Source organism: Eulemur rufifrons, chromosome 7, assembly GCF_041146395.1.
Source record: "Eulemur rufifrons isolate Redbay chromosome 7, OSU_ERuf_1, whole genome shotgun sequence".
Taxonomy (NCBI): domain Eukaryota; kingdom Metazoa; phylum Chordata; class Mammalia; order Primates; family Lemuridae; genus Eulemur; species Eulemur rufifrons.
The window spans coordinates 145,419,695-145,447,407 of record NC_090989.1 but is presented as its reverse complement, the minus strand read 5'-3'; the positions used below and the strand labels follow the sequence as shown (position 1 = coordinate 145,447,407).

The following is a 27,713-nucleotide window of genomic DNA, read 5'->3' as shown; positions in this document are numbered from 1 at the left end:
TGCAGACTGGCTGTTCTGCTGTCTCTCACAAAGTCATCCAGGCACAGGGCTCTTAAGAACAGGGCATGCTTGGTCTTGATGCTCTTTGACCTTCTGAAGCCTAGGCCTTCCAGACATGTCCCAAATTACTGACTAGAGCATATAACTTATGTATATGTAAATCCAGGCTCAGATCCAGGCTTTCTTCTGGAAATATAAAGAATTTTGTGTTCAGGGACTTTGCTTGGGGGGTCCCTAGAGCAACAGCCATGATCATCTCTCCCTGCCTGAAATCCCTGTCATGTTTGTTCAGTCATTCTAATAGCTTCCCTGGAATCTTTACATTCTTCCCGCTCAATTCTAAGCTTTTCAGGCAGAGACTGTGTTTTATACTCCTTCTCATCCTCTACAGGGATTTATCAGAGGGAAGTTCATCATAAATGCTTAATATCTGCATCATCAATAAATGCACAAGCATTTATTGAGTGCCTAGCACATACTGGACAGTGTGCTAAGGGGTAGTGATACAGAGCCATGTTAATAAAAGAGACAATACTGCCTTTGATGGCTATAATCTCTGTCCAAAAACAGGACATGTTCCCTCAGATATGTAATGACAGAGCTAGCAAATTCCAGTTAGATGATGGGCAATCTAAATGTACAATGCTACCGAAAGAAAGGAGAGTTCCACCACTCTAAGATTGAGGTCATTTGCAATGCTTTATGAGGAGGTATAATCTGTTTGCTAATTGCTTTTGTTCACTTTCTAAGGCTCTGGTTGCCATGGGAATTGACAGAAGTTCACTTACTTCCCTTGAAGTATCATCCTTTTCTCCCAAAAAGAGAAAGCTCTTTGGTTATAAGAAAAGGAAGTCCTTCTTTTTCAGAGAGTCTAGGAAAGATCAGCCTCCAGGATCAGATTCTGATGAAGATTCCTCCAAAAAGGTAAGTCTTGTCCAAGGGACTAATGATATCACAGTGCTGTCCAGGTGGACAGGTCCAGTTGTCAGTCTAATTGAAAGGATTCATTCATTCACTTATTAATCTATTCATCCATTTGCACATACATGCATCCTATGTCTATTCAATTACCCATTTTTATAGGCATCTATTTCAAGTGTATACAGTGTTTGCCATCTGCTTGGCACTAGGCTAGGTACTGGGGATACATGGTTGATACACCACAGAGTTTACAACTAATGATGAAGACACACTCATAAAGAGGCAGTTACAATGGAATGTGATGACTGACGTGATGATCACTGTGGGAGAAGAGAGGAGGAGCAACGTGTCAGGGTGGGTTCTCTCTGAAGCAAACTCAACGACATTGGAGTGCAATTAGATTACTGGGGAAGTGAGCCCAGGAAGCACTGAGAGGGGAGGGAGAACTGATATGTAGAAGGGAAGGAGCCAGTGAAGGTGTACCATCAAGCCAGTTACCACTGAAGGTAGCTGGGGTTCGATCCCTCTGGAGTGAGGGCATTGGAGTGTGTGTGTGTGTGTGTGTGTATCTTTAACCAGTGATGGACCAAAGTACACACACCAACGTTGGTCCATCATTGGTTAAAGATTGCTGGGGACTAGAGAGAACAATTTCCCTGTATTTTGAACTTGCATGCACTAGGGAAGATTTAGATGGGAAAACCAACAGCATCTGCTTCAGACAACCAACCCAGACTTGGTAGGGGCTGGGGGAAAAGCAGTGGATCAGAAAAGGGTTCCCAGAAGAAGCAGTGTATAAGCAGAAAGGATGAATTCACCAGGCAAAAGGAAGAATGGAACATTACTGGTAGAGGGAACAGCAAGTACAAAGGCCTGGAAGCAAAGGTGAGCAGGAGAATATGACCCACTAGAAAACTTGTGTGTGTATGTGTGAGATGAGGTTGAGGGAGGGTGGGTGGCAAGAAGCTGTGGTGGTAAGATGGGGTGATCACAAAAGACCTTGAAAACCAAGCTAAGGAGCTCACCCTTTGCATGGATGGCAAGAAGTAAGCAGCATTGAAAGGTTTAAACAAGAGATGGATACGATCAGATTTATATTTTTGACATTCTGGATGCATCTAAGATAGGAGATTGGATGAGGGCAAGACTGGAGGCAAACAAGAAGTTGTTACAGTAACTCAAGTGAGAGAGGTGGCAGAGGCTTAAACCAGCGTTAGGGCAGTGAGGACGAAGAAAGACCAACAGATTGCAGTGAGCAACAGAAGATAAAATTTGGCAGTTGAATTGATGTAGAGGGTGGGGATGATTCCTGGTTTCTGACATAGGTAGCTGACTTGATGGAGTGTAATTTACTAAGACAAGAAAGGAACATGTCTTGAGGTGGGAAAGATGGCACGTTCAGTTTTGAATGTGCCAATTTTGAGCTGCCTATGGGATATCCAAGTCGGGATATTGAATAGGCAGTGTGATATGCAGAAATGAAGCCACAGGGCGGTGTCAGTAGAAAAAGTTATTCTTATCACTAAGGTGGGAATGTTCAGACATGTTTTAATTGTAAAGAGAAGAAAATGTTGAAGATACAGGCCAGGGAAGGATGGCAAGAGCCACTTTCTTGAGAGAGAAAGATGATGAAATGGGCAGAAGGTGGTATACATGCCTGATAATGAGGTGGGGAAAGGGAGTCCAGGGACCTTTGCAGAATTAGATAGAAGGATCTCATCCTCTGTTATGGTCAGTTCTCTGCTGGAGTGATGGGGACAGGTCTCATGGTTTAGAGACCACAGCATAGTGAAGAGACTGCAGATATTTCTTTTGATATTTAAAAAATTTTTCCTCAATTCACAAAACAGTAGACAAAGACCCAGACACCTAATACAAAACGTGTCTTCTCTTTAACTAGAACAGGGAATAGCTATAGGAAAACTACACAGATTAGGTTGCACAAAGGGGTAGTTCCGTTTAAGGCTTGGTTGGTCAGAAACTTTGGGAAATAAGCCATTATGGGCACTCCAGCTGTCTAGATAGCTGCAGGTTATGTCTCTTAACCTCCAGTGACTTTAGAATTGTAGGTAAAGTGAGAATCAACTAGCTCTTGGGCATAGCCTGAGAGGGTGCTTGGGGTTTAGGATATATATTTTGTGATATTTAGTTTGACTGTTTTTTGTTTTTGTTTTTTAGTTACTCTTTTTAAGTCTGTGTAGGCAGTTGTTCAAGGCGCTTCACTATCTGGCCAATTTCAAGCCACCTTTCTAAATTTATCCCTGACTTTTGCTCTTTGCAAACATTGTTTCCAAATTAGACTTTTTACTGCTTTCGTTCCCTGAACCATCCTTACTAGTTTTTGTAAAATTTTGTTTGCTCTTTGTTGACAACGAATAAAGCACAGAAGGTAAAAATCTCTGTAGGTAGGACTCGAGAAATGTGCAGGCAAAAGAAATATGAATGGCCACATAATATGTCTCTTATGTGTTAAACATGAAATAAAAAACTGAACATTTGGCATGCCGTAAAGATGAGGTGAATAGCCCTATATAAAATGTTGAATACCTTCATTGCATGTGGCATTGAAACAAAGTAGTCTGTGAGGTTTTGAACAGAGGCAGTCCCTGTTTTTAGAACATCCACCATGCCTTCTCTTACAGCCACAGCTCCTACAGCAAACCAAACGACTGTCCCAGAATCTGTCAGTGGACCACTTTGATGAGCATGGAGACCCCTTCCAAAGGCAGAGAGCACTGAGTGCTGTCAGCATCCTCACCATCACCATGCAGGGTAAGTTCTGCCCCCAGTCCAAGGAAAAGCCTAATTTCAACATCCGTCCATTCTCCCTTTCCCTGGTCCCCCAGAAACCTTCTGCGGTGGAGGCTTTTTTGGAACCAACCCACTGTACCATCCTGCAAAGAACAATTTTCTATGCCTCTAGAGCATGTCAGCAAAGCAGCTTGAAAGAAGTGGGCCTTCCCTGTGGACCCTCTCTGAGCTGGCACTTGGGTAGTGGTAGGAACTGGCTAGACTTGGGCTTCAGGGACTTCGGACCAAAAGCATAGACAGGACCTCATAAACAGGCCAGGCAGTCACAGGAGGTCTGAGTGACAATGGTCAGCCAAAGAAGAGAAGACTTATAATTATGTCTCCAGGAGGTGGCAGCTGTTTTCAAGGTTAGAGTCAGGAATCTGGATGGGCAAGAGAGGACCTCTGTAGACAGGCTGGACCCATCTGATGGGCCAGATTAACAGCAAGTAACAGGGCTCCAACTAAGGGATTGGTGTTCAGGGGCAGGATCAAGTCCCTGCAAGTGTGAAGTCAAATGGATCCCTTAGCACTTGTGAGCCTGTTGCACCACTTCACTTGGCCTGCATGAGTCCCCGAAATGGTGCCAGGGAAATCAGGTGTGCAGCTGCTTTATGGTCTGAACTTCAGCCGGCTTTTTATGTCCTTTTATTGTTTTGGTGCTACAGATGCCCTCGCCTGACTCTTTCTCTTTCCCCTAAGTACTGGTTGCCCCTTGTGCCTCTGTCACAGCTGTCCCCTGTATCTAGCTCATGGGTTCACAGCCAGCCAGTGTTGACTTCCACATCTGTATCTCTAATGTACAGTCCAGCTTGTGGACTGTAAAGATCTGATGTACTTGACTATACCACATGTTAGTTGTATGTTGGACACTGTCTCTTCTGCACTGTGATCGGTGGAAAATCCTTTCTGGCTACACAAGTCAGTGCCCTTCTCAACTGATCACGTTTTGCAAGAGACCCTGGGGAAGAGGGAGGAAAGAATGTCCTCAGGCAAAGAGCGGCCAGATTGGTTCAGAGCTAACTCCTCAACTGCTCTTTCATTCTCTTCCAGAACAAGAAAAAGCACAGGAACCGTGTCTCCCATGTGGGAAAGACCTGGCCTCCAAATACCTTGTGTGGGACTGTAGCCCCCAGTGGCTATGCATTAAGAAGGCCCTGAGAACTGTGATGACTGACCCCTTTACTGAGCTGGCCATCACCATTTGCATCATAATCAACACTGTCTTTTTGGCCATGGAGCATCATGATATGAACCGCGATTTTGAGTCTATGTTGAACACAGGGAATTTGGTAACAGGCTTTTAAAACATCTAAAACATATTTTTTGGTTTGTTTTTATTTTAATTATTATGGGTACATAATAGTTGTATATATTTATAGGGTACGTATGGTGTGTTGATACAGGCATACAGTATGTAATGATCACATCAGAGTAACTGGGATATTCATCACCTCAAGCATTCATCATTTCTTTATGTTAGGAACATTCTAATTCCACTCTGGTAGTTATTTTAAGACATACAATAACCTATTGTTGGCTACAGTCACCGTGTTGTGCTATCGAATATTAGATCTTGTTCATTCTCTCTAATTTTATTTTTGCACCCATTAACCATCCCTACCTTACGCCCCACTCCCTGCTACCGTTCCCAGCCTCTAGTAACTGTCATGCTACTCTCTATCTCTATGACATCAATTGTTTTAATTTTTAGCTCCCACATATGAGTGAGAACAGATAAAATTTGTCTTTCTGTGCTTGGCTTATTTCACTTAACATAATGTTCTCCAGTTTCACCCATGCTGTTACAAATGACAGGATTTCATCCTTTTTATGGCTAAATAATATTCCATTGTGTATATGCACCACATTTTCTTTATCAGTTCATCCATTGATGGACACTTAGATTGATTCCAAATCTGGGTATTGTGAATAGTGCTGCGATAAACATGTGAGTTCAGATATCTTTTTGGTATACTGATTTCCTTTCTTTTCAATGTGTACCTACCCGTGGGACTGCTAGGTCATATGGTAGTTCCTATTTTTAGTTTTTTGAGGAAGCTCCATACTGTTTCCATAGTGGTTGTATTAATTTTCATTCCCACCAATAGTGTACAAGGGTTCCCCCTTCTCCACATCCTTGCCAGCATTTGTTATTTCCTGTCCTTTGGATAAAAGCCATTTTAACTGTGGTGAGATGATATCTTATTGTGGGTGGTTTTGTTTGCATTTTTCTGATGACTAATGATGTTGGGAATTTTTTCATGTATCTTTTGGTCATTGTGTCTTCTTTTGAGAAATGTCTATTTAGATCTTCTGCCTATTTTTAAACCAGATTATTTGACTTTTTGGTATTGAGTTGTTCTGAGCTCCTCAAGTATTCTAGTTATTAATCTTTTGTCAGATGTGTAGTTGGCAAATATTTCCTCCCATTCTGTGGGTTGTCTCTTCACTTTGTTGATTATTTCCTTTGCTGTACAGAAGCTTTTAGCTTGATGTGATCACATGTGTCTATTTTTGTTTTGTTTGCCTGTGCTTTTTTTTTTTTTTTTTTGAGACAGAGTCTCACTCTGTTGCCCAGGCTAGAGTGAGTGCCGTGGCGTCAGCCTAGCTCACAGCAACCTCAAACTCCTGAGCTCAAGCGATCCTCCTGTCTCAGCCTCCCGAGTAGCTGGGACTACAGGCAGGCGCCACCATGCCCGGCTAATTTTTTCTATATATATTTTTAGCTGTCCATATAATTTCTTTCTATTTTTTTAGTAGAGGTGGGGTCTCGCTCTTGCTCAGGCTGGTCTCGAACTCCTGAGCTCAAACGATCCGCCCACCTCGGCCTCCCAGAGTGCTAGGATTACAGGCGTGAGCCACCGCGCCCGGCCTGCCTGTGCTTTTGAGATATTACTCAAGAAATCTTTGACCAGAACAATGTCTTGGAGTGTTTTCCCAATGTTTTCTTTTGGTAGTTTCATAGTTTCAGGTCTTAGATTTAAGTTTTCAATCCATTTTTGGTTTTTGGTTTTAAGCTATAGCCAATAGAATGGTATTTAATCCATTTTGATTTGAATTTTTGTATATGGCAAGGGATAGGGAACTAGTTTCATTCTTCTGCATATGGATATCCAGTTTTCCCAGTACTGTTTATTGAAAAGACTATCTTTCCCCAATGTATGTTGTTGGTACCTTTGTTGAAAATGAGTTCACTATAGATGTGTGTATTTATTTCTGGGTTCTCTATTCTGTTCTATTGATCTATGTGTCTGTTTTTATGCAGTATCATGCTGTTTTGGTTACTATAGCTCTGTACCATAATTTGAAGTCAGGTATTGTAATTTCTCCAGTTTTGTTCTTTTTGCTCAGGATGACTTTGGCTACTCTGGGTCTTTTGTGGCTCCATATAAATTTTAGAATTTTTTTCTATTTCTGTGAAGAATGTCATTGGTATTTTGATAGGGATTACATTGAATCTATAGATTGCTTTGGGGAGTATGAACATTTTAACAATATTTATTCTTCCAATTCATGAGCATGGAATATCTATCATTTTTGTGTGTCCTCTTAAATTTCTTTCATCAATGTTTTATAGTTTTCATTGTAGAGATCTTTCACTTCTTTGGCTAAGTTTATTCCTAGTTTTCTTTTTATTTGTAGCTTTTGTAAATGAGATTAATTTCTTTGTTTCTTTCAAAGGGGTGGGGAACCTGTGGCCTTGGGGCCACATGTGGTCTTCCGGATCCTTGAGTGCAGCCTTTTGAATGAATCCAAATTTTATAAAACAAATCAATTTAATAAAGAGATTTGTTCTGTGAAGTTTGGATTCAGTAGAGGGGCCACACTTGGGGATCTGGAGGGCCACATATGGCCTTGAGGCCACAGGCTTCCCAACCCATGGCACTGATTTTAATATGCTGATTTTGTATCCTGCAACTTTTATGAATTTGTTTATCTGTTCTAATAGTTTTTGGGTGGAGTCTTTAGGTTTCTCTAAATATAAGATCATATCATCTGCAAACTGGGATAATTTGACATCTTCCTTTCCAATTTGGATGCCCTTTATAGTCTTCTCTTGTCTGATTGCTCTAACTTCCAGTACTGTGTTGAATAATAGTGGTGAAAGTAGGCAGCCTTGTCTTGTTGTACATCTTAGAGGAAAGGCTTTCGGTTTTTCCCCCATTCAGTATGATACTAGCTAGGGGTCTGTCATATATGGCTTTTGTCATGTTGAGATATGTTCTTTCTATGCCTAGTTTTTTGAGAGTTTTTGTCATGAAGGGATGCTGAATTTTATCAAATGCTTTTTCAGCATCAATTGAAATGATCTTTTTTTGTTGTTGTTGTTCATTCTGTTGATATGATGTATCACATTGATTTGTGTATGTCAAACCGCCCGTGCATCCCTGGGGTGAATCCCACTTGATCATGATGAATAATCTTTTTAATGTGTTGTCGAATTTAGTTTCCTAGCCTTTTTTGAGAATTTTTGCATCTATATTCATCAGAGATATTGGCCTACAGTTTTCTTTTCTTGTGTCTCTGTCTTGTTTTGGCATCAGGGTGATACTGTCCTCATAGAGTGAGTTTGGGGGTATTCCCTTCTTGATTTTTTTGTAACTGTTTGAGTAGAATTGTTATTAGTTCTTTAAATGTTTGGTAGAATTCAACAGTGAAGCCATTGAGTCCTGGGCTTTTCTTTAATGGGACACTTTGTATTACTGCTTCTATCTCATTGCTTGTTATTGCCTGTTCAGGTTTTAGATTCTTCATGGCTCAATTTTGGTAGGTTGTATGTGTCTAGGAATTTTTCCGTTTTTTCTATGTTTTCCAGTTCTTTGGCATATATTAGTAGTTGCTTATAGTAGTCTCTAATGTCCTTTGAATTTCTGTGGTATCACTTGTAATATCTTCTTTTTAGTCTCTGATTTTATTTATTTGAGACTTTGCTCTTTTTTCCTTAATTAGTCTGGCTATAGATATGTCAATTCTGTTTTTCTTTCAAAAAACCAACTTTCTGTTTGTTGATCTTTTGTATTTTTTTGTTTCAATTTTGTTTATATCTACTGTGATCTTTATTATTTCTTTTCTTCTACTAATTTTGGGTTTGGTTTGCTCTTGTTTTTCTAGTTCTTTAAAATGCCTCATTAGGTTATTTACTTGAAGTTGTTCTGCTTTTTTGATATACACACTTATTGCTATAACTTTCCTCTTACTATTGCTTTTGCTGTATCCCATAAGTTTTGGTGCGGTGTGTTTCCATTTCTTTCAAGACATTTTTAAATTTCCTTCATTGACCCACTGATCATTCAGGAGCATGTTGTTTAATTTCTGTGAGTGTATATAGTTTCCAAAATTCCTCTGTTATTGATTTCTAGTTTTATTCCATTGTAGTCAGAGAAAATATTTGATATTATTTCGATTTTTTTTAAATTTTTTAAGATTTGTTTTGTGGCCTAACAGAGGATCTATCCTTGAGAATGATTTATGTGCTGAGAAGTGTGTATATTCTGCAGTTGTTAGATGAAATGTTCTGTAAATATCTATTAGGTCCATTTGATCTACAGTGCAGATTAAGTCCAATGTTTCTTTGCTGATTTTCTGTCTGGATGATCTGTCCAATGCTGAAATGGGGGAGTTGAGGTATCCAGCTAGTATTTTATTGGGGCCTGTCTCTCTCTTTAGCTTTGATAGCATTTGATTTATATATTTTTGTTCTCCATTGTTGGGTACATATATGTTTACAATTGTTATATTCTCTTTCTGAAGTGACCCATTTACCATTATATAATAACCTTCTTTGTCTCAAAATCTATTTTATGTGATATGAGTATAGCTACTTCTCCTCCTTTTTGGCTTCCACTTACATGGAATATCTTTTTCCATCACTTTATTTTCAATCTGTGTGTCTCTATAGGTGAAGTGAGTTTCTTGTATGCAGCATATAGTTCTTGTTTTTTTTTTTTAATCCATTCAGCCACTTTGTCTTTTGATTGGAGAGTTTAGTCCATTTACATTCAATGTTATTATTGATAAGTAAGGATTTGCTATTGCATGTTATTTGATTTTTGGTTATTTTGTGGCTCTCTTTTCCTTCCTTATGTAAAAGTGATTTTCTCTGGTAGTGTGTTTTAATTTCTTGCTTTTTATTTTTTATGTATCTGTTGTAGGTTTTTTCATTTGAGGTTACCATGAGGCTTGCAAAAAATCTTATAACCAATTATTTTAAACTGATGACAATTTAACTTTGATTACAAAAACCAAACAATCAACCAAAGATGAAGATTAAAAAAAAAACCCATTTGAACTCCATCCCCCCTCCATTTTTTGACTTTTTGCTTTTTCTATCTATATCTTTTTGTGCTATCTATCTCTTAAAAAGTTGTAGTTATTACTTTTGATAGGTTAGCCTTTTAGTCTTCCTGCTCAAGATATGACTGGTTTACACACTGCAATTACAGTGATAGAGTATTTTGTATTTGTCTGTGTACTCACTGTTACCAGTTACATTTATACCTTCAGTTGATTTCTTATTGTTCATTAATGTCCTTTTATTTCAGATTGAAGAACTCCTTTTAGCATTTCTTGTAGCACAGGTTTGGTGTTGATGAAATCCCTGTTTTTGAATATTTGGAAGAGTCTTTATTCCTCCTTCATGTTTGAAGGATATTTTTTCAGGATATAATATTCTTGGATTAAAATTTTTTTTCAGGAATTTGAATGTGTCATGCCATTCTCTCCTGTCCTGTAAGGTTTCCACTGAGAAGTCTGCTGCCAGATGTATTAGAACTCCTTTATATGTTATTTGTTTCTTTTCTCTTGTGGCTCCTAGGATCCTTTCTTTATCTGTGACCTTTGGAAGTTTGATTATTAAATGCCTTGAGGTAGTCTTATTTGGGCTAAATCTGCTATGACCTTCTTGTACCTGAATATTGATATATTTCTCTAGCTTTGGAAAGTTGCCTGTTATTATTTCTTTGAATAAACTTTCTACATCAATTTCTCTCTATACCTCCTCTTTAAGGCCAATAACTCTCTTTTTTTTTTTTTTTTTTTTTTTTTTTGAGACAGAGTCTCATTCTTTTGCCCTGGCTAGAGTGCCGTGGCATCAGCCTAGCTCACAGCAACCTCAGACTCCTGGGCTTAAGCAATCCTTCTGCCTCAGCCTACTGAGTAGCTGGGACTACAGGCATGCACCACCATGCCCAGCTAATTTTTTCTATATATTTGTAGTTGTCTGGCTAATTTCTTTCTTTCTTTCTTTTTTTTATTTTTGGACAGAGTTTCACTCTGTTGCCCAGGCTAGAGTACTGTGGCATCAGCCTAGCTCAGAGCAACCTCAAACTCCTGGGCTCAAGCAATTCTCCTGCCTCAGCCTCCCGAGTAGCTAGGACTACGGCATGTGCCACCATGCCTGGCTAACTTTTTCTATATATATATTTTTAGCTGTCCATATAATTTCTTTCTATTTTTAGTAGAGATGGGGGTCTCACTCTTGCTCAAGCTGGTCTCGAACTCCTGAGCTCAAATGATCTACCCACCTCGGCCTCCCAGAGTGCTAGGATTACAGGCATGAGCCACCACACCCGGCCCCAATAACTCTTAGATTTGCCCTTTTGAGGTTATTTTTTTTATCTGGTAATCAGGCTTCCTTTTTTATTTTATGACTATGCATTTTCAAATAGCATATCTTCAAGCTCACTAATTCTTTCTTCTGCTTGATCAATTCTATTAATAGATGCTGATACATTTTTCAGTTTGTCAATTGAATTTTTCAGCTCCAGAATTGTTCTTGATTTTTTAAATTATTTAAATCTGTTCATTGAATTTCTCTGATAGGCTTCTGAATTCCTCCTGTGTCTTGTCTTAACATTCACTGAGCTTCCTCAAAACAGCTATTTTAAATTCTCTGTCTGAAAGGTCACATATCTCCATCGCTCTGGGGTTAGTCACTGATGCCTCATTTAGTTCATTTGATGAGGCCATATTTTCTTGGATGTTCTTGATGCTTATGTATGTTTGTCAATGTCTGGGCATTGGAGAGTTAGGTATTTATTCTAATCTTTGTGCAGGAAGTTAGCTAAGCTCCCAGCAAAAAAATCAGGTCCCTTAGGCAGGGGGCATTGCAAAGGATAAGGAAATAATGGAAAATAGAAAATAATAGAATAGAGAAATAAAAGAATACACACAGACAAAAGTACAGGTTTATAAAGAATAGATTTATAATAGTTGGGGTATTGGGAGACCCCACAGCATTCCCGTGAGCTGTGAGGCCACGAGTGAAGTTTCACATAAGTATTTATGGATACAGCGATCAGTTGCCAGGGGTATCAGATTTACATAATAACAGGTAGTTCGTTTTAGGTTAAAAGTCTCCCAAAAGGCTTCTACAGATCCCTTAATTGACTCTATTTACATGAGCAAATGGTTACAAAATCTTTCTAAGACAAGCTTCAAAGTTCTGAGATAAAGCTATCACTTAGCAGAAAAGTTAAGCAGAGATATAGCATATTTCTTTATCTAGTTATTGTAGATTGAGACAAAAAATTGCCCAACACTTTCTATCTCCCTGCTATCTACCAAGAAGCCCATTTTGCCTTATTTTCAACAGAATGGGAAATACAACTCATTTTCCATACTGATGTCTATGAGCTTGGGAACACTGGGCTGGGCACTATGGAGGGGCTGGAAAGAGGGGCAAAGGCAGGGTGAGGTTCATGCTGCAGCAGGAAATGTTTCTGTTGCCTGGACTTCAGGGTACAGTGTATCAACCGTGAGAATGCTTTTCATTTCTTTGTAACCTCTGTAATTCCCTTGGACCATTCTTAAAAGTGTGTCTCTAGGAGAGCTAGCTTCCTTTTCTCACTCTTCTTTGTCCTGCTGTAGGTTTTCACTGGCATTTTCATAGCCGAAATGTGCCTAAAAATCATTGCACTTGACCCCTACCACTACTTTCGCCGAGGCTGGAACATTTTTGACAGCATTGTTGCTGTTCTGAGTTTTGCAGACGTGATGAACTGTCTCTCTGGAAAACAAAAATGGCCATTCTTGCGCTCCTTCAGAGTGGTAAGGCACCTTCTCATTTTACTGCATCACTTAGCTTCCCAAATTTGAAGAGTCTTGAGTGAGTTCAATGGCTATCTTGGACTAAACTTTTATTTACCTTAGTTAACCCCAGAACCAAAACTGCATCCCTCCTCCTCTCATCTAGGTTTTTAATAGCCTCAGGAATGCCAAGTGTGTCTTCTCTCAGCTGAACACTTAACGCCCAGCCACCCAGCCACCCACAGATGACCCTTTAGGCAACCAGATCAGGACTCTGTGCCTTGTTTTGTGCAAGACCCCTCCAATGCTATCCCACCCCGTGGAGCTCTGAGGCAGGCACCTTCACACTGGACTCACCGAGGGGAGTGAAGAATACAGAGCCCAGGGGACGATGGGTGCTGCCAGCAATGCTGCCCCACAATAAGGTCCCTTCTCACTGCTGCCAGGGTCACATTCCTGGTCTATAGTTTTGCCCTCTATCTGCTAATTTGGAGGCATTCTGGCAACCTTTGCAGAGTACCTAAAAATGAGCTGACATGAGGGAAGGCAGAAAGATGAAGAAATCACCATCTTCAAGGAGTTTGCAGGACAAGATGGTATAAAAGTGGGCCAGAAGTGACCATAGCACACAGTAGAGTGTGACGGAGCCCAGAAGAGGTATAGATAGAAAACTACAGAAAAGTCACATCTAAAAGGGGAATTGGGAAACTTCTAAGATGGGCTTTTGTCTTCTGTCAAAGATAGTTACTTTTTGGGCTGGGTATGGATAAGATTTTTAAGCCTATAGAGACACTTGGTTCAGTAACACTGCTCAAAGTCAGGCATTATTAGGCTTCCCTACTAACTATTGGCACTCAGGTGAGCAAAATTACATTGGCTTTACCATTGCTTACACTTATCACAGCCACGCTCTGAAGCAAGGAACTTTGTGGCATTGTGTGGATATGAAAATAGAACCACAATTTCTTCCTAGGATTTCTCTAGTTCCTTTTTGAGTAGACAATGACAGTTTTTCTCTATGGTCATAAGCTTTATTGACCTGCAATATTTCCATCCCCAAATAGTTGATTCTTAACAGGATTACGCTTTGCAGTAAAATCACCAGTTTACGTTGAAAATCACTGTAAGAAACAACCTTAAAGCTAGTTGCTGTGTTTTCTCCAAGGTTGTTATTTCCCACAGTCTGTGGGGTTCCATGAATAAAATTTCTCTTAGCTGTCTTGAATAGCTGTTTACCTTTTCTCTCCTGGGTACAAAATGTCACATTTCTCTCATCATTGTTAAAAGGTTTAGATTCAAGCTTGTGGCCTGAATTATATAAGGCAGGAGTTAGCAAATTTCTTCTGTAAAGGGCCAAATAGTGAATATTTTCAGCCTTATGGGCCTATGAGCTCTGTTACAATCATTACATTTTGCCGTTGTAGCACAAAAGTAGCCACAGACATTGGAAAACCAATGAGCATGGCTATGTTCTATTATAACTTTATCTATGGACACTGAACTTTGAACTTTATATGATTTTCTCATGTCATGAACTATCCTTCTTTTGATTATTTTTCAACCACTTAAAAATGTAATAACATTCTTATCTTGACCAGGCTATACAAAAACAGGGAATGGGCTAGATTTGGCTCTCAGGCCAGAGTTTGCTAACCTCTGGTATATTATATACAATTCCAAAACATTCGTTTTATATAATAATCATGTATGCTCAATCACTATACTGGTCCCAAAGTCTTTATCATTAAAAAATATTAGAATAAAATATTTCCACTTTTAAATAAAAAGTAGATACAGATGAGTATTAGATTGGCACAGGGAATTGGGGACTATGCTTAGGATGGATTTGGCCTTGAAAGGAGTTTTGGGAGTCCTAAGTGCTGTTTGAGAATATGCCATTTGCTATATAGATGAGCAGATGGAGTTTGTCCTTAACTGGCTTTTCTTCTATTTTTGTTTGTTGTCTGTTTTTACAGCTGAGGGTCTTCAAGTTAGCCAAATCCTGGCCAACTTTAAACACACTAATAAAGATAATTGGCCACTCCATTGGAGCCCTTGGAAACCTGACTGTGGTCCTAGCCATCGTGGTCTTTATTTTCTCAGTAGTTGGCATGCAGCTTTTTGGCTCTAAATTCAAGTCCATAAAGAGTAAAAAATTCTGCGACACTTCTGTCCCCTGTTTACGGCGCTGGCACATGGAGGATTTTTACCACTCCTTCCTGGTGGTATTCCGCATCCTTTGTGGGGAATGGATCGAAAACATGTGGGAATGTATGCAGGAAGCTGAAATACCATTGTGTGTTATTGTCTTTGTGTTGATCATGGTGATAGGAAAACTTGTGGTAAGTTTCTTAGATTTTTCCCCCTCCCCCCCCCCAAAAAAATACATGCCTTTCAAATTCATTAGCTTCTTTTGCAACACTTCACTAGTGAAAATTATTATTGCAAATATAATGCCAAATAAATAATTTAAATATCCATTTGAATTTAGTTTGAGGAAACTATGATAATCGTGAAACAAAACCTCCTTGGCACATTCAACCATTTTTCCCATATACACTTTCTAAAAACAAGACATCTTTCCCAGGTTTCTCCAGAGGACATCTCTTTACGTGTAAAGAGAAGAACCAGCCTAAAACAAAGCCAACACTGAGGAAACTAAAGTAGGAAGATGAAACAAACCTGTCTTCGTGTCATAATTGGTCCCCTGTTCTATTTCCAACTTCTCGTTATGCTACATTTTCTTATTGTGTTAAGCTGGCTTGAGTCTGTTGCTTGCAACTGAAAGCATAGGTATTTATGGAGAGGCTAATTAAGTGAATGCCAGTGAAGATATGAAGAGACAGAAGACACACAAGGATGCTTGAGTACAAGATCTTCAGAATCAAGTTGGGGCTATTGTGAAAATATAATTAACTATATACACATGATAGCTTTATTCTAAGTACCTAATAAATGGTGTAGACAGTAAATGATGTAAAAGTTCGGAAGAGCAGGGCATCACCACTGGGAGTGAGGAGAGTGCATTGAGAAAGGATTTGTGGAAGATATTGTAGTTAAGAAGACCACCCTAGAGGCAAGGTGGGCTTAGGCAAATAGACGAAAGCTTGCACGAAGATCCGGAGATGGGAATTCCCATGGTGGAGCTGAGGACTGTGACTAGAACCATTCACACTCACAAGGCACTTCTCCCCAAAGGCTGTTTATTTTTGAGCTGATAAGACCCACAAACAGAGGAATTTGAAAAGGTAAAGATGATGGATTGGAGGGTAAGTGTAAGCAAAAATCCCCAGAAGGAAGCTGTTGGGATGATCTGAATTTAAAGCGCTATGTGCTTCACCAGAAAAGTTGCAGATTTGGTCCAAACCCCTCTGGCTCAGCCCCAATACCTCATTAAGGTTACGGCAACAGAACCTAAAGACACTGCACAGAGTACACCATCTCTCAAATTGTGCAAACAGGAGAGGACTGTACAATAGCCTTGGATATCAGGTCCATATACCTGTGGGCAATTCCGGTAAAAATACAAGCTCATGATCCAGCTGATTCCCAAGGAATGCACACTCTTAATTTTGCCCCATGATTACCCTGCTCTGCTTTACCCTGGCCAGGGTCTACACATACATGTTTTTTATATGTATGTAAACTGGATTTGGCTATTCACACCCTTTAACTTCAAATTTTTTTGTTCTATCTTACTGTCTCTATTTCTTCCTCAATCTTCTCTTCTTTCATTTATTTTAAAGATTAACTTTCTTGGGAGACAGCAGAACATAGAACTCTCATTTGATTCGGATTTTAGTCTTGGGGAAAAGTTGTTCTGGAAACACACTGTATCCTTTCCTTTGCTAAATTTTCCATTCTCCTTTGTTACCCAATCCATTCCCAGGTGCTCAACCTCTTCATTGCCTTACTGCTCAATTCCTTTAGCAACGAGGAGAGAGATGGAAACTTAGAAGGAGAAACCAGGAAAACTAAAGTCCAGTTGGCCCTGCTTCGGTTCCGCCGGGCTTTTTGTTTTGTATTACACACTCTTGAGCATTTCTGTCAAAAGTGGTGCAGGAGGAAAAACTTACCAAAGCAAGAAGTGACAGGAAGTCCTGCTGCAGACAGCAAAGACATCATTCCCCTGGTCACAGAGATGAAAAGGGGACCAGAAACCCAGGAGGCATTTGGCGTACTAACCTCTACACCAAAGACCTTGGGCATTGGGTATGATCGGACTTGGCTGGCCCCACTTGCAGAGGAAGAAGATGATGTTGAATCTCCTGATGAAGAAAATGTACAGCCCATCACACAACCTGAGGCTGAAAGACAGGTATGAAGGTTCACACATAGACTTAGAGATCATACAAAGCTAGAGTTACCACAGGGCAGAGGTTGCCTGCCCCATTCTGAGCACTATGCTGGGATAATACGGGTATAAGATGTGGTGGCTGCTCTTTGATACCCCCATGCACATCCCAGGGCAGGTTATAATCATGGTTCTGCATATGTGGGATGGATGAGAGGTGTCAGAAGTGTTCAGAGGGGAGCAAGATCAGAATGGGCTGAGGGGACAGGGGAAGAAAGTACCTTTGGTTGAACCGTAAAAGAATTTAGAGATTGGATTGGCTGAAAAGTGACAAAGGGGGTACGGAAGGTGAAGTGAGTAGCATGGTAAAAGAGACAGTGGTAGGAACAAACTCAGTCTCTGCAGGGACAAGTCTCGTGGGAAAGGGGTGGTGAGAGTTGAGGGCTGTCGGGGGACTGCGAGGGCAATGGATGCTGTCTTAGCCTGTTTGAGCTGCTATAATAAACTACCATAGATTGAGTAGCTTCTAAACAACAGAAATTCATTTTTCACACTTCTGGAGGCTAGGAAGTTCAAGATCAAGGCCCCTGCAGATTTGATGTCTGGTGAGGGCCCGCTTCCTGGTTCATAGATGGCATCTTCTCACTGTGTCTTCACATAGTGGAAGGGGCAAACAAGCTCCCTTGGGCAAACAAGCTCCCTTGGGTCTCTTTTATAAGGACACTAATCTCACTCATGAGGGCTCTACTTTATGACCTAATCACCTCCCAAGAGCCCCACCTCTTAATATTATCACCTTGGGGGTTAGGATTTCAACATATAAATTTTGGGGGCACACAAACATTCAGACCATAACAGATGCATTAAATAAATAACCTTCATTCTGGATGCAACAGGGGCTGTGTGTATATTTCTGAATTTTCCACTTAGGTGAAACATACTGCATTCCCACCAGCAACGAATGGAAGTTCCAGTTGCTCTACATCCTTGCCAATGTCTGGTGTCATCAACCTCTTTAATTTTAATCATTCTGGTGGGTTTGTCTATTGCCTATTTTTATTGAGGGATTTGTCTTCTTACTATTGAGTTGCAAGAGATTGTTACATATTCTGAATACAAGTCCCTTGTCTGATATGTATATTGCCATATTTTCTTTTAGTCTTTGAGACAGAATTTCACTCTGTCACCTGGGCTAGAGTGCAGTTATCACAGCTCACTGCAACCAACCTCAAACTCCTGGGCTCAAGTGATTCTCCTGCCTTCTGCAGGCATATGTCACCATGCCCGCTTGATTTTTCTATTTTTTGTAGAGATGGGGGTCTCACTCTTGTTCAGTCTGGTCTCAAACTCCTGGCCTCAAGCAATCCTCCCACCATGGCCTCCTAAAGTGCTAGGATTATAGTCATGAGCCACTGCACCTGGCCAATTTTCTTAATGGTATCTTTCAATGAGCATAAATTTTTCATTTTGATGATGTAAAAACAATTTATCAAAATTCCTCTTATGGTTCACGTTTTGTTTTCATTCTAAGAGATTTTTGTATACCCTAAAGTTGCAGAAGTTTTCTCTCTCTTTTTTTTTTTTTTTAGAATTTTATATGTTTAACTCTCAGGTTCAAGTCCATGATCCATTTCAATTTAATTTTTTATTTAATTGGATTTAGAGGGTATAAATAGATTATTGTTACATGGATAAATTGCATAGTGGGGCAGTCTAGGCTTTTAATTTACCCATCACCTGAATAGTGTACATTGTACCCAATAGGTAATTTTCCATCCAGCACCCCTCTTTCACCTCCCCTTTCTGAGTCTCCAGTGTCTATTAGGACACTCTGTATGACCATGTATAACCATTGCTTAGCTCCCACCTATAAGTGAGAACATGAGGTATAGTTACAACAGAGACTGTATGACCTGCAAAGCCTAAAATATTTACTAGCAGGCCCTTTAAGGGAAAAGTTTGTTGACCCTTGGCTTAGATTATTAATCTAAGTCCTTTTTTCTTTTCTATTGTGAACACTTGAAGCTATACATTTCTCTTTAAGCACTGCTTTGGCTTCATTCCACTAATTTTTCTATGCTGTCTTCCTTTTCATTTGGTTAAAAATATTTTCTAATTTCTCTCATGATTTCTACTTGTTTTTTAGTAACTTAATTTCTCAAATGGAAGTTATTTCTACTTTTGCCCATCAGTTATTTATAAGGGTGTTGTTTAATTTTTTTTGTTTGTTTTAAAGTCTATGTTGTCTGGTATTACTATAGTTGCTCTAGCTTTCTTATGGTTGCTGTTTGCATAATATATCTTTTTCCAATCTTTTACTTTCAATCTATTGTATCTTTGAATCAAAATGTGTCTCCTATAGACAGTATACAATTGGATCTTGTTTTTTTATTGAGTCTAACAATCTCTGCCTTCTGATTGGATTGTTTAACCTATTTATATTTAATGCCATTATTGATATAGTTGATATCCTTCTGATATTTGACTTTTTGTTTTTTATGCGCCTAGTGTTTTTTTCTTTATTCCTTCTTTACTACTTTATTGCATTAAGTTGAATATATTCTAGTATAACATTTTAATACCTTTAATAATTTTTTTGCAATTTTTAAAAACTGTGACCTAACATATACATCTAACTCATCAGACTCTATTTCAAATTTATATTAATTCCAGTGGGATATAGAAACATTACTCATATATAGCTCTATTCATTCTCTCCTCTTTTTGTATATATATTTTTTGGGGGGGTGTCTCCTACGTGAGATATTTGCTCCTGGGGCCACATTTCTGTTTCAGCTCTGGAAGTCTTCCCAAGAGACTTCCTAAGGTTTAGATGACAAATAGATACATAGATAATTTAAAATATTAGCCCACGTACTCCAGAAGGAATGTACAGAAATGGTCATAGTAGCATTATTTTCAATAGCTAAACATTAGGAAAAAATTTCAATCTTCAACAATATAAAAATGGATAAAATGGCCGGGCGCGGTGGCTCACGCCTGTAATCCTAGCACTCTGGGAGGCCGAGATGGGCGGATCGTTTGAGCTCAGGAGTTCGAGACCAGCCTGAGCAAGAGCGAGACCCCATCTCTACTAAAAATAGAAAGAAATTATATGGACAGCTAAAAATATATATAGAAAAAATTAGCCGGGCATGGTGGTGCATGCCTGTAGTCCCAGCTACTCAGGAGGCTGAGGCAGGAGGATCCCTTGAGCTCAGGAGTTTGAGGTTGCTGTGAGCTAGGCTGACGCCACGGCACTCACTCTAGCCTGGGCAACAGAGTGAGACTCTGTCTCAAAAAAAAAAAAAAAAAAAAAAAAAAAATGGATAAAATATGGTAGTCACATTGGTGAATACTATACAGCAAAAAAAAAAAAAAAAAAAAAAAAAATGAACTGTTCTACAAACACCAACATGAATAAATCTCAAAAAAGTGTTGAGAGAAAAAGCAAGTTCCTGAGTGATACATACAGTAAACCATTTATACAAAGTCTGTACATATGCAAAACAATACTGTATCTTGTTTAGAGAAAGACAACATAATAGTAGCTAGAGGGTACTAAGGGGAATGGGGCTAGGGGTAGCACAGGAATTGACAGGGGACATGAGGGCTAGTGCGTTGGGATCCCTCTCGGCACATTCAGGCGCTGGATCCGGTGACTCTGGGATCTACCTAAAAGGGCAGCCTGGGGTGGGGACTCAGTGGGGATGGGGAGTCACTGCCACTGCTAAGGCTCCTCCCAGCGTGTTGCACACACTTAGGTTTCCACCGCATTCCTTCTGGGAAGGCGCTAGGAAGCTGGCACCTGTCTGACAAAGGCTCTGCCTCCACCGTCCTTCTCTGTCCTCCTCTTCACTGTCCGGCATGGCATGCTGTTTGGGGTCCAAGCAGCTGCTACTGCTACTGCTGCTACTGGGTGAGCGCCCATCTCCTCCCCCAACCCTGGCCTCTTTGTCCCTGTTCCTCTGGGACAGGCTGGGAGCACAAGAGAGTGATTCTGGGGAAAGCCAGATGCATGCAGGGGTGCTGGGGAGAGGCCTGTACTCGGGGTGTGGGGACACGTGGCAACCTAATCCACTGTGTGGCAAGCGTCCAGCCTTTGGGTCCAGCAGAGCCACCCCCGACCCAAGTCCAGCCTTGGTACCTGTGCACCAGGAACTTTCCCCTATTGTTTCCCTTCTCCCAATTCTGTACCCAGCCTTCCACCCTCAGTCTTGGGGCCTCAGGACTGCTTGCTCAAATCATCAGAGTCTCGAATCTGCTGTTCCACGTTCGACTGCCCCTTCCCCGCTTGGGTTATGAGGAGGTTGGGTCCCTTTATGGCATGTGGTGTGGGGAACGGAATCTGGTAAATGTTTAAAGCAGGAGATCTTGGAGCTGCTGAGGGTGGAGATAGGGTAAGGGCGCTCCTGGCAAGGAAAACAGGTAAGCACTTAGAGGCAGGTCCAAGACCTCAGGCGACATTAGGTGCTGTTAGGGACCTCTCTGAATCCACACCCTGGCCGCCAGGCCTAAACAGGCTCTCTAGTGGCCAGAGCCCTTGCTCAGAATCCCTCCTTGGCTTGGCTGGTGGCGGTGGAGGGGCTGGGGGAAGCCAGAGTTCAGATGGGGCAAGATGAGTTAGACCCTACGGAGCATCAGGAAAGACTGAGGCGAGAAGACACTCGATACAGGGGGCAGGAGTGGGGTGCACGAGGTTGAAAAGGAGGGAGAAACCTATAGACCCACCCAAAGGGTCTCCGTTGGGGAAGGGGGGGAGGTGGAGGAGGGGAGCGAAGGCAAGGCCAGGCTTCCCAGCGCGTCAAGAGGAGAGGACAAGGAATGGCCGCTGTCTTCCATGCCACGTCTGAGAGGTCTCCAGGCCCCCAGAAAGCCTGTTTCCCCCATCAGGTAGGGCCCGTGAGGGTGGAAGAAGCCCCGTGGACCCCTCTGGGTGTGTGTGGCCATTCTGAGGATAGAGGTGGTTCCGGGAAGGCCGGCTTTGGCCTCAATGCGCCCCCTCTATCCCTGACGTGTTGCAGAGATCTCTAGAGCCCACGCCTGCTCATCCTCGCGACTGAGAGCCAGTCAGCGCCAGTCAGCCACGTTTTGGGGCCACACTCTGCATCCCTCGGGTTTTGAGCGCCCCTCACCTTCCGAGAGTGTGGCGGGGGAGGGGGTGAAGTGTGCACGCAGTGGGCACAGAGCACTGCAGCCTGCCCGCTCCACCACCTGGGTCTGCGAGGCCGGCGGGAGAGAACTGATGCGTGGACGCGGCCCAGGCGTGCACGGCGGATGAGCGGTCCCAGCGGCTGCGCACCGAGTATGTGGTGCAGTGCCTGGCTCGGGCGGCGCCGGGGGGACTGGCCTCGCGCCTGCTGCTGCTGCGCCCGCTCCCACTCAGGCGCTGCTTTTCTGTCTGTACTCGGGCCCCGCGTGCGGGTTCACCTTCATTTTTTAAAGATAGTTTTGCTGAATATAAAAATCTTGGTTCACAGTTATTTTTTCTTTTAGCACTATGAATATATCATCCTACTGTGTTTTGGCCTCCATTATTTCTAATGAGAAGTCAGTGTTAATTTATTGGTGTCTTCTTGTATATGATGGGCCAATCTTTTCTTACCACTTTCAAGATTTTTTTCTTTGCCTTTTCACACTTTCACTCTTATGTAGGTGTGTATCTCTTTGAGTTTTTCCTTTTTGGAGTTCATTGAACTTCTTAGATATGTAATACTATGGTTTAAAGGTATCCCCCTGTAAGGTTTTTGGATGGTCGGCGCCAGAGAGAAACAGACGAGTAGAGTTGAAAGGGTTAAGTAATGAGGCTTTATTGGAGCATTCCCCGGCAAGGTTCATGGGTCCCAAGAGTGGGGCAAGAGACGCCTTGCTGCCCAGAAGTTTTGAGTGGGTTTATATATGTTTTTAGGGCCGGGGGATTGGGGTTTCTTTGGCGGGAGGATTTATGGCACAGAGAGCAAGGAATTTTCCATTGTAGTTTTAGGGTGGGTATTGAGAAATAGGAGGGGCTGGTAGTATGTATGGACTCCAGGAACCATGACGGACTCCAGGAGCTGAGACCCTTAGTAGGGTAACCATTGGGGTGTGGTTATTCTTTAACTTTGCTGGGCCTAGCAGGCATTGTTCGAGGCAGGTCTCGTGGGCCTCTTCTTTTCCATCAGGGAGGGGAGGGGTGCCCTCCGCCAGCCTTGCACTCCCAAAGTTCATGTGTTAGAAACTTAATCCCCAATGCAATAATGTTGAGAGGTGGGACCTTTAAGAGATGATTAGATCATAAGGGCTCTGCTCTTCTGAATGGATTAATGCCATTACTGCAGGAGTGGGTTCCTGATAAAAGGATGAGTTTGGCCCCTTCCTGTCTTTTCCTCTCTTACCATGTGATACCTTCTGCTGTGTTATAATACAGCAATAAGGCCTTCACAATATGCTAGCCCCTCAGTCTTGGACTTCCCAGCTTTGAGAACTGTAGGAAATAAATCTCTGTTCTTTATAAATTTATAGCAGCATAAAAATTGACTAAGACATGTGGATTAATGTTTTTAATCAAATTTGGGGAGGTTTCAGCCATTATTTATTTAAATACTTTTTCTGCTTGTTTTCTCTCTCCTCCATTTCTCTTTGGTGTTCTCAATGGAGCCCCACATTCCTCTGAGGCTCTTTTCATTTATCTTTCTTCTTTTTTCTCTGTACTCTTTGGATGGCATAATCTCCACTGATTCACCTTTTTTTTTTTTTGAGACAGAGTCTTGCTTTGTTGCCTGGGCTAGAGTGAGTGCCATGGCGTCAGCAACCTCAAATTCCTGGGCTTAAGCGATCCTACTGCCTCAGCCTCCTGAGTAGCTGGGACTACGGCATGTGCCACCATGCCTGGCTAATTTTTTCTATATATATTTTTAGTTGTCCAGCTAATTTCTTTCTATTTTTTAGTAGAGACGGGATCTCGCTCTTGCTCAGGCTGGCCTCGAATTCCTGACCTCGAGCAATCCACCTGCCTCGGCCTCCCAGAGTGCTAGGGTTACAGGTGTGAGCCACCGCTCCCAGCCTGATTCATTTTTAAGTTCACTTGTTCTTTCTTCTGCCAGTTCAAACGTACCTTTGGTTTCTCTAATAAAGTTTTCATTTCAGTTATGATTTGCAACTCCAGAGTTTCTATTTGGATCTTTTTTTATGTAACTCCTATCTCTTTTTTGATATTCTGTATTTGATTAAACATTGTCATCATAGCATCCTTTACTTCTATAAGCATGGTGTGTTTTAATTCTTTAAATGTATTTATAATGGCTGCTTTACATTCTTTGTCTGTTAACTCTGATATCTTGGCCCTTTCACATACTGTTTCTTGTTACTTGATTTTTTTCAAGGTATGGATCACATTTTCCTATTTTTTGCATGTTTCATAATTTTTGTTAATGTTAGACATTTTAAGTATTATATTATAGAACTGAGTCATCTTTATTCTTTCTGGGGCATGTTTATTAAATGGTGACTTGGCTAGACTATTTTAGTGACGTCTACTCTCTCTCCAACCCACCCCCTCCACATACATACAATGTGAAATCTTTGGTGTCGCTACTCAGAGTACAGCCTTGGATGTGCACACAGTCAGTCTAGGATGATTGTTGTTTTAGCAGAGCTCTATTTGACTGTCTCTTTCTATGATCTCTCTTAAGCCATCTGCCTCGTTTGGTATTACACTCAGATTTTAAGCTCAACTAATTGCTGGATAATTGCTCTATTTTCTTTGACAACCCATGAGGCATAAATTGCTCAACAGTCTGATTCAATTAAATTCAGGAAGGGGTAGCTTTTAATGCCAGACCTTGAGATTTGTTTTGACCCCAGGGGGATTCTTCTTAGCTGTCTCTTTTTATGATTCTCTGCAGTGAACTTGCTGGCCTATGCCTTTAATGAAGAAGAACTACCAGCCTCTTCTTATTTGCTTACTATCACAATGTCCATTGTTTTCAAGAACACCCTTAGGCTTGAACTTCCCCCACACTTTGTTTCAAATAAAGTCAGTTCTTTCCAGCACAGCTCCAGAGTTCTTTTTTCTTAGGAATTGATTCCCAACCTGGGCAAAATTTCTTAGCCACTAGTCCAGGTACTCAACAGGGGGCAGTAGCCTCTCATCTTCTCAGCTTCCCTCTTCTTGTAGCCTCCTGTAGTCCTACAAGTAAGCTTGAGTGAGGATGCTCAGGGCTCCGCTATTCTCAGGCTGCTGCTTGTGGGGTGGAGTCTCTGTCCTATGAGTTGGGACTGGATGGGGAAAAGGAGTAAACTTTTTGGCCACACTTAGAATTTAGACTCTTTTTGGCCACACAAGAATTTAGACTCTTCAACTCAGAGGTGGAGGGGATGAGAAACACTGGTGGCCTGCAGGTCCTGATAAGATACTGTATCCCTTGGTTGGGAACTGAGCCCCATCTTTTTGGCTTCCTCTGCCTAGAGTGGAACTTCTAAAAAACTGGGCTGGGGGCGGGGAGGGAGAGGGTAGGTCATGGCTTAGATGCCATAGACTTCTGCTATTCTTACTGAATTTTAGTATATTTTCTTAAACAAATGTTTAATCATTTGATGTATGCCCTCAGGACAATTTCTAGAGACTTTAAATGATTTTTTAATAGTCTTCACCACTTACTCTTATTTCCCTGGGGAGAATATCTATAGAGATTTTCATGTTGTCATCCAGGAAGTGAAACTCTGTATATTAATTATTTTTTTTATTAAATTCTAAACATTAATTTCAAAGACACTTTCAGTTTATGATATTGCTTTCATCTTTTTCTCCAGTAAATTCACCTCCTAGTTATTCATTTTGGAAGGCTACTGAATTTATGTTTTTTTCCTCATATATTTTGGATATTAGTTTAAAACCTCATCTTTAGTGAGAGGATCTGTCACTCTCTTTGCAGTCTGAGTTCTGTGATTGTCTCTAATAAACCCTTCTGGGGCATACATTTCATTTCTTATATTGCAACTTGGGATTCTTGTCTAATAGTAATACTGGGAATATTGCAGATTTGGACACTGAACCAATGGTACCTTTGCCCAGGTCATATTTCTGAGGCTGTACCTCCTCCTGCCTCCCTAGGTATGCAGCTTTGTATAATTGTAATTACAAGCATTTGCCTTTTTTCATTTTCTCTATTAAATGCAAAAACTTTACCCCAGCCCACAGTTTCAAACCTTAAATGTACCTCTGGTTCCCTTCCTCACATAGGGCACTAGGCCATAGGTATGTTTACCTCTTTTTCTGTGTGTGTTTCTGTGTATATTTGTGTATGTGTATTTTTTTTGTAAGTTATTACATGTGTTCAGAGTGGAACAATGTTCTTAAATCATGAGCTTACAATGTCAGAGTCTCAGGAATTCTCACATAGCTGTTAGGATGAAGCCCTCACCTAAAATGTGACTTCACGCATCCTTTTTACATATCCCTGCCAGGTCATCAAACCAAATTTATTTGTTAGTTTTATGTAGTGATATATTTTCATATTTTTATTTATACCTTTTGGTTTTCTATTTTACTAAGGAAACCCTCCATATCCCAAATGATAAAAAAAATTATGTTTCAAAAATTTTTAACATTTGTACTCATCTATTTTTATATCAGAATATCAGATGATTATAGATTTTATTTTTACTATATTATGGCATTACATATCAGTACCATTTATTAAGTAATTTATTATTTAGCCATTGAGTTGAAAGGATACACCTTAAAATACATTAAATTCCCATATAAGTTTCATCTTTGAATTATTTGCTGAGTTTTGTACCAGAACCATACTGTTTTGATTATGTAACTTTGCAGTAAGTTTCAATCTTTTTCCTCAAGTAGTTTTCCTAGAATTATTTTATGTTGAGTTTTTCCCAGAGCAGATTTTATAAAGAAAAGAAAAAGTAATACTGTTGCAGACTATGCTCATGGCAAACAGAAAACCAAATAAAATTCCAACTTGTTTCATCTCAAGTGAGATATCCAGGAGGAATATTAATTTTATTCTGGGCTTCTCTGTGTCAGACCTATGAACTCCATCAGGAGACCAAGAAGCCCACCAGCCCAGGAGTTCAAAGTGTGGAAATTGACGTGTTCTCTGTTGATGATACTTGTCTGGCTATACAGAATCCCCGAAAGGTAATTTTGCTAGTGTGTTGTCGGAAGAAACATGTGGCTCATCCACACACCTTCTCCAGAGTAGCCATCATGGAAAAATATCAGCATTGATGCTGACAAAATTGCCAGAATTGAATCTTAAGCAAAGGTCTAGGCTAGGTTTCTCAACTTTACTACAATGATAGGACAGTTAATTGTTGTAGTGGGCTTTTCTGTGAATTGTAAGATGTGTAGCAGCATCCTTAGCCTCTACCCACTAGATGCCAGTAGCATTCCCCCAGTTATGATAATCAAAAATGTCTCTAGACATTGCCAGTATGTCTCCTGGAGGGCAAATATCAATGAGAGCCACTGGTCTAGGCTTATGATTCCAGGTGTTGAGATAGCTGAAAAATTATAGTATCTGTAAGGTAGCCTTTCCCTAATTGGGGTTAGATAGCCTACCAGGGTTATGATTTTTAGGAAGAAAAGAGTTAATGAACTGTATTGTCATATGCCTTGCTCTTCCTCAGCCAAGGAGAGTATGAAGTCGGGCTGGTCATAGCACTTAGAAAGGGACCC

At 40.8% G+C, this 27,713-nt stretch overlaps 1 protein-coding gene across 1 annotated transcript in view; it reads left to right on the top strand.

The window, feature by feature from the left end:
• Nucleotides 1-27,713, top strand: part of SCN11A (sodium voltage-gated channel alpha subunit 11) — an 82,127-nt gene that overhangs the window by 27,551 nt on the left and 26,863 nt on the right. The window contains exons 10-16 of the mRNA XM_069473459.1: nucleotides 751-924; nucleotides 3,564-3,693; nucleotides 4,765-5,003; nucleotides 12,583-12,762; nucleotides 14,718-15,083; nucleotides 16,631-17,059; nucleotides 27,060-27,173. Coding sequence (XP_069329560.1) covers nucleotides 751-924; nucleotides 3,564-3,693; nucleotides 4,765-5,003; nucleotides 12,583-12,762; nucleotides 14,718-15,083; nucleotides 16,631-17,059; nucleotides 27,060-27,173 — 1,632 coding nt within the window. The remainder of the gene's footprint in view (nucleotides 1-750; nucleotides 925-3,563; nucleotides 3,694-4,764; nucleotides 5,004-12,582; nucleotides 12,763-14,717; nucleotides 15,084-16,630; nucleotides 17,060-27,059; nucleotides 27,174-27,713) is intronic.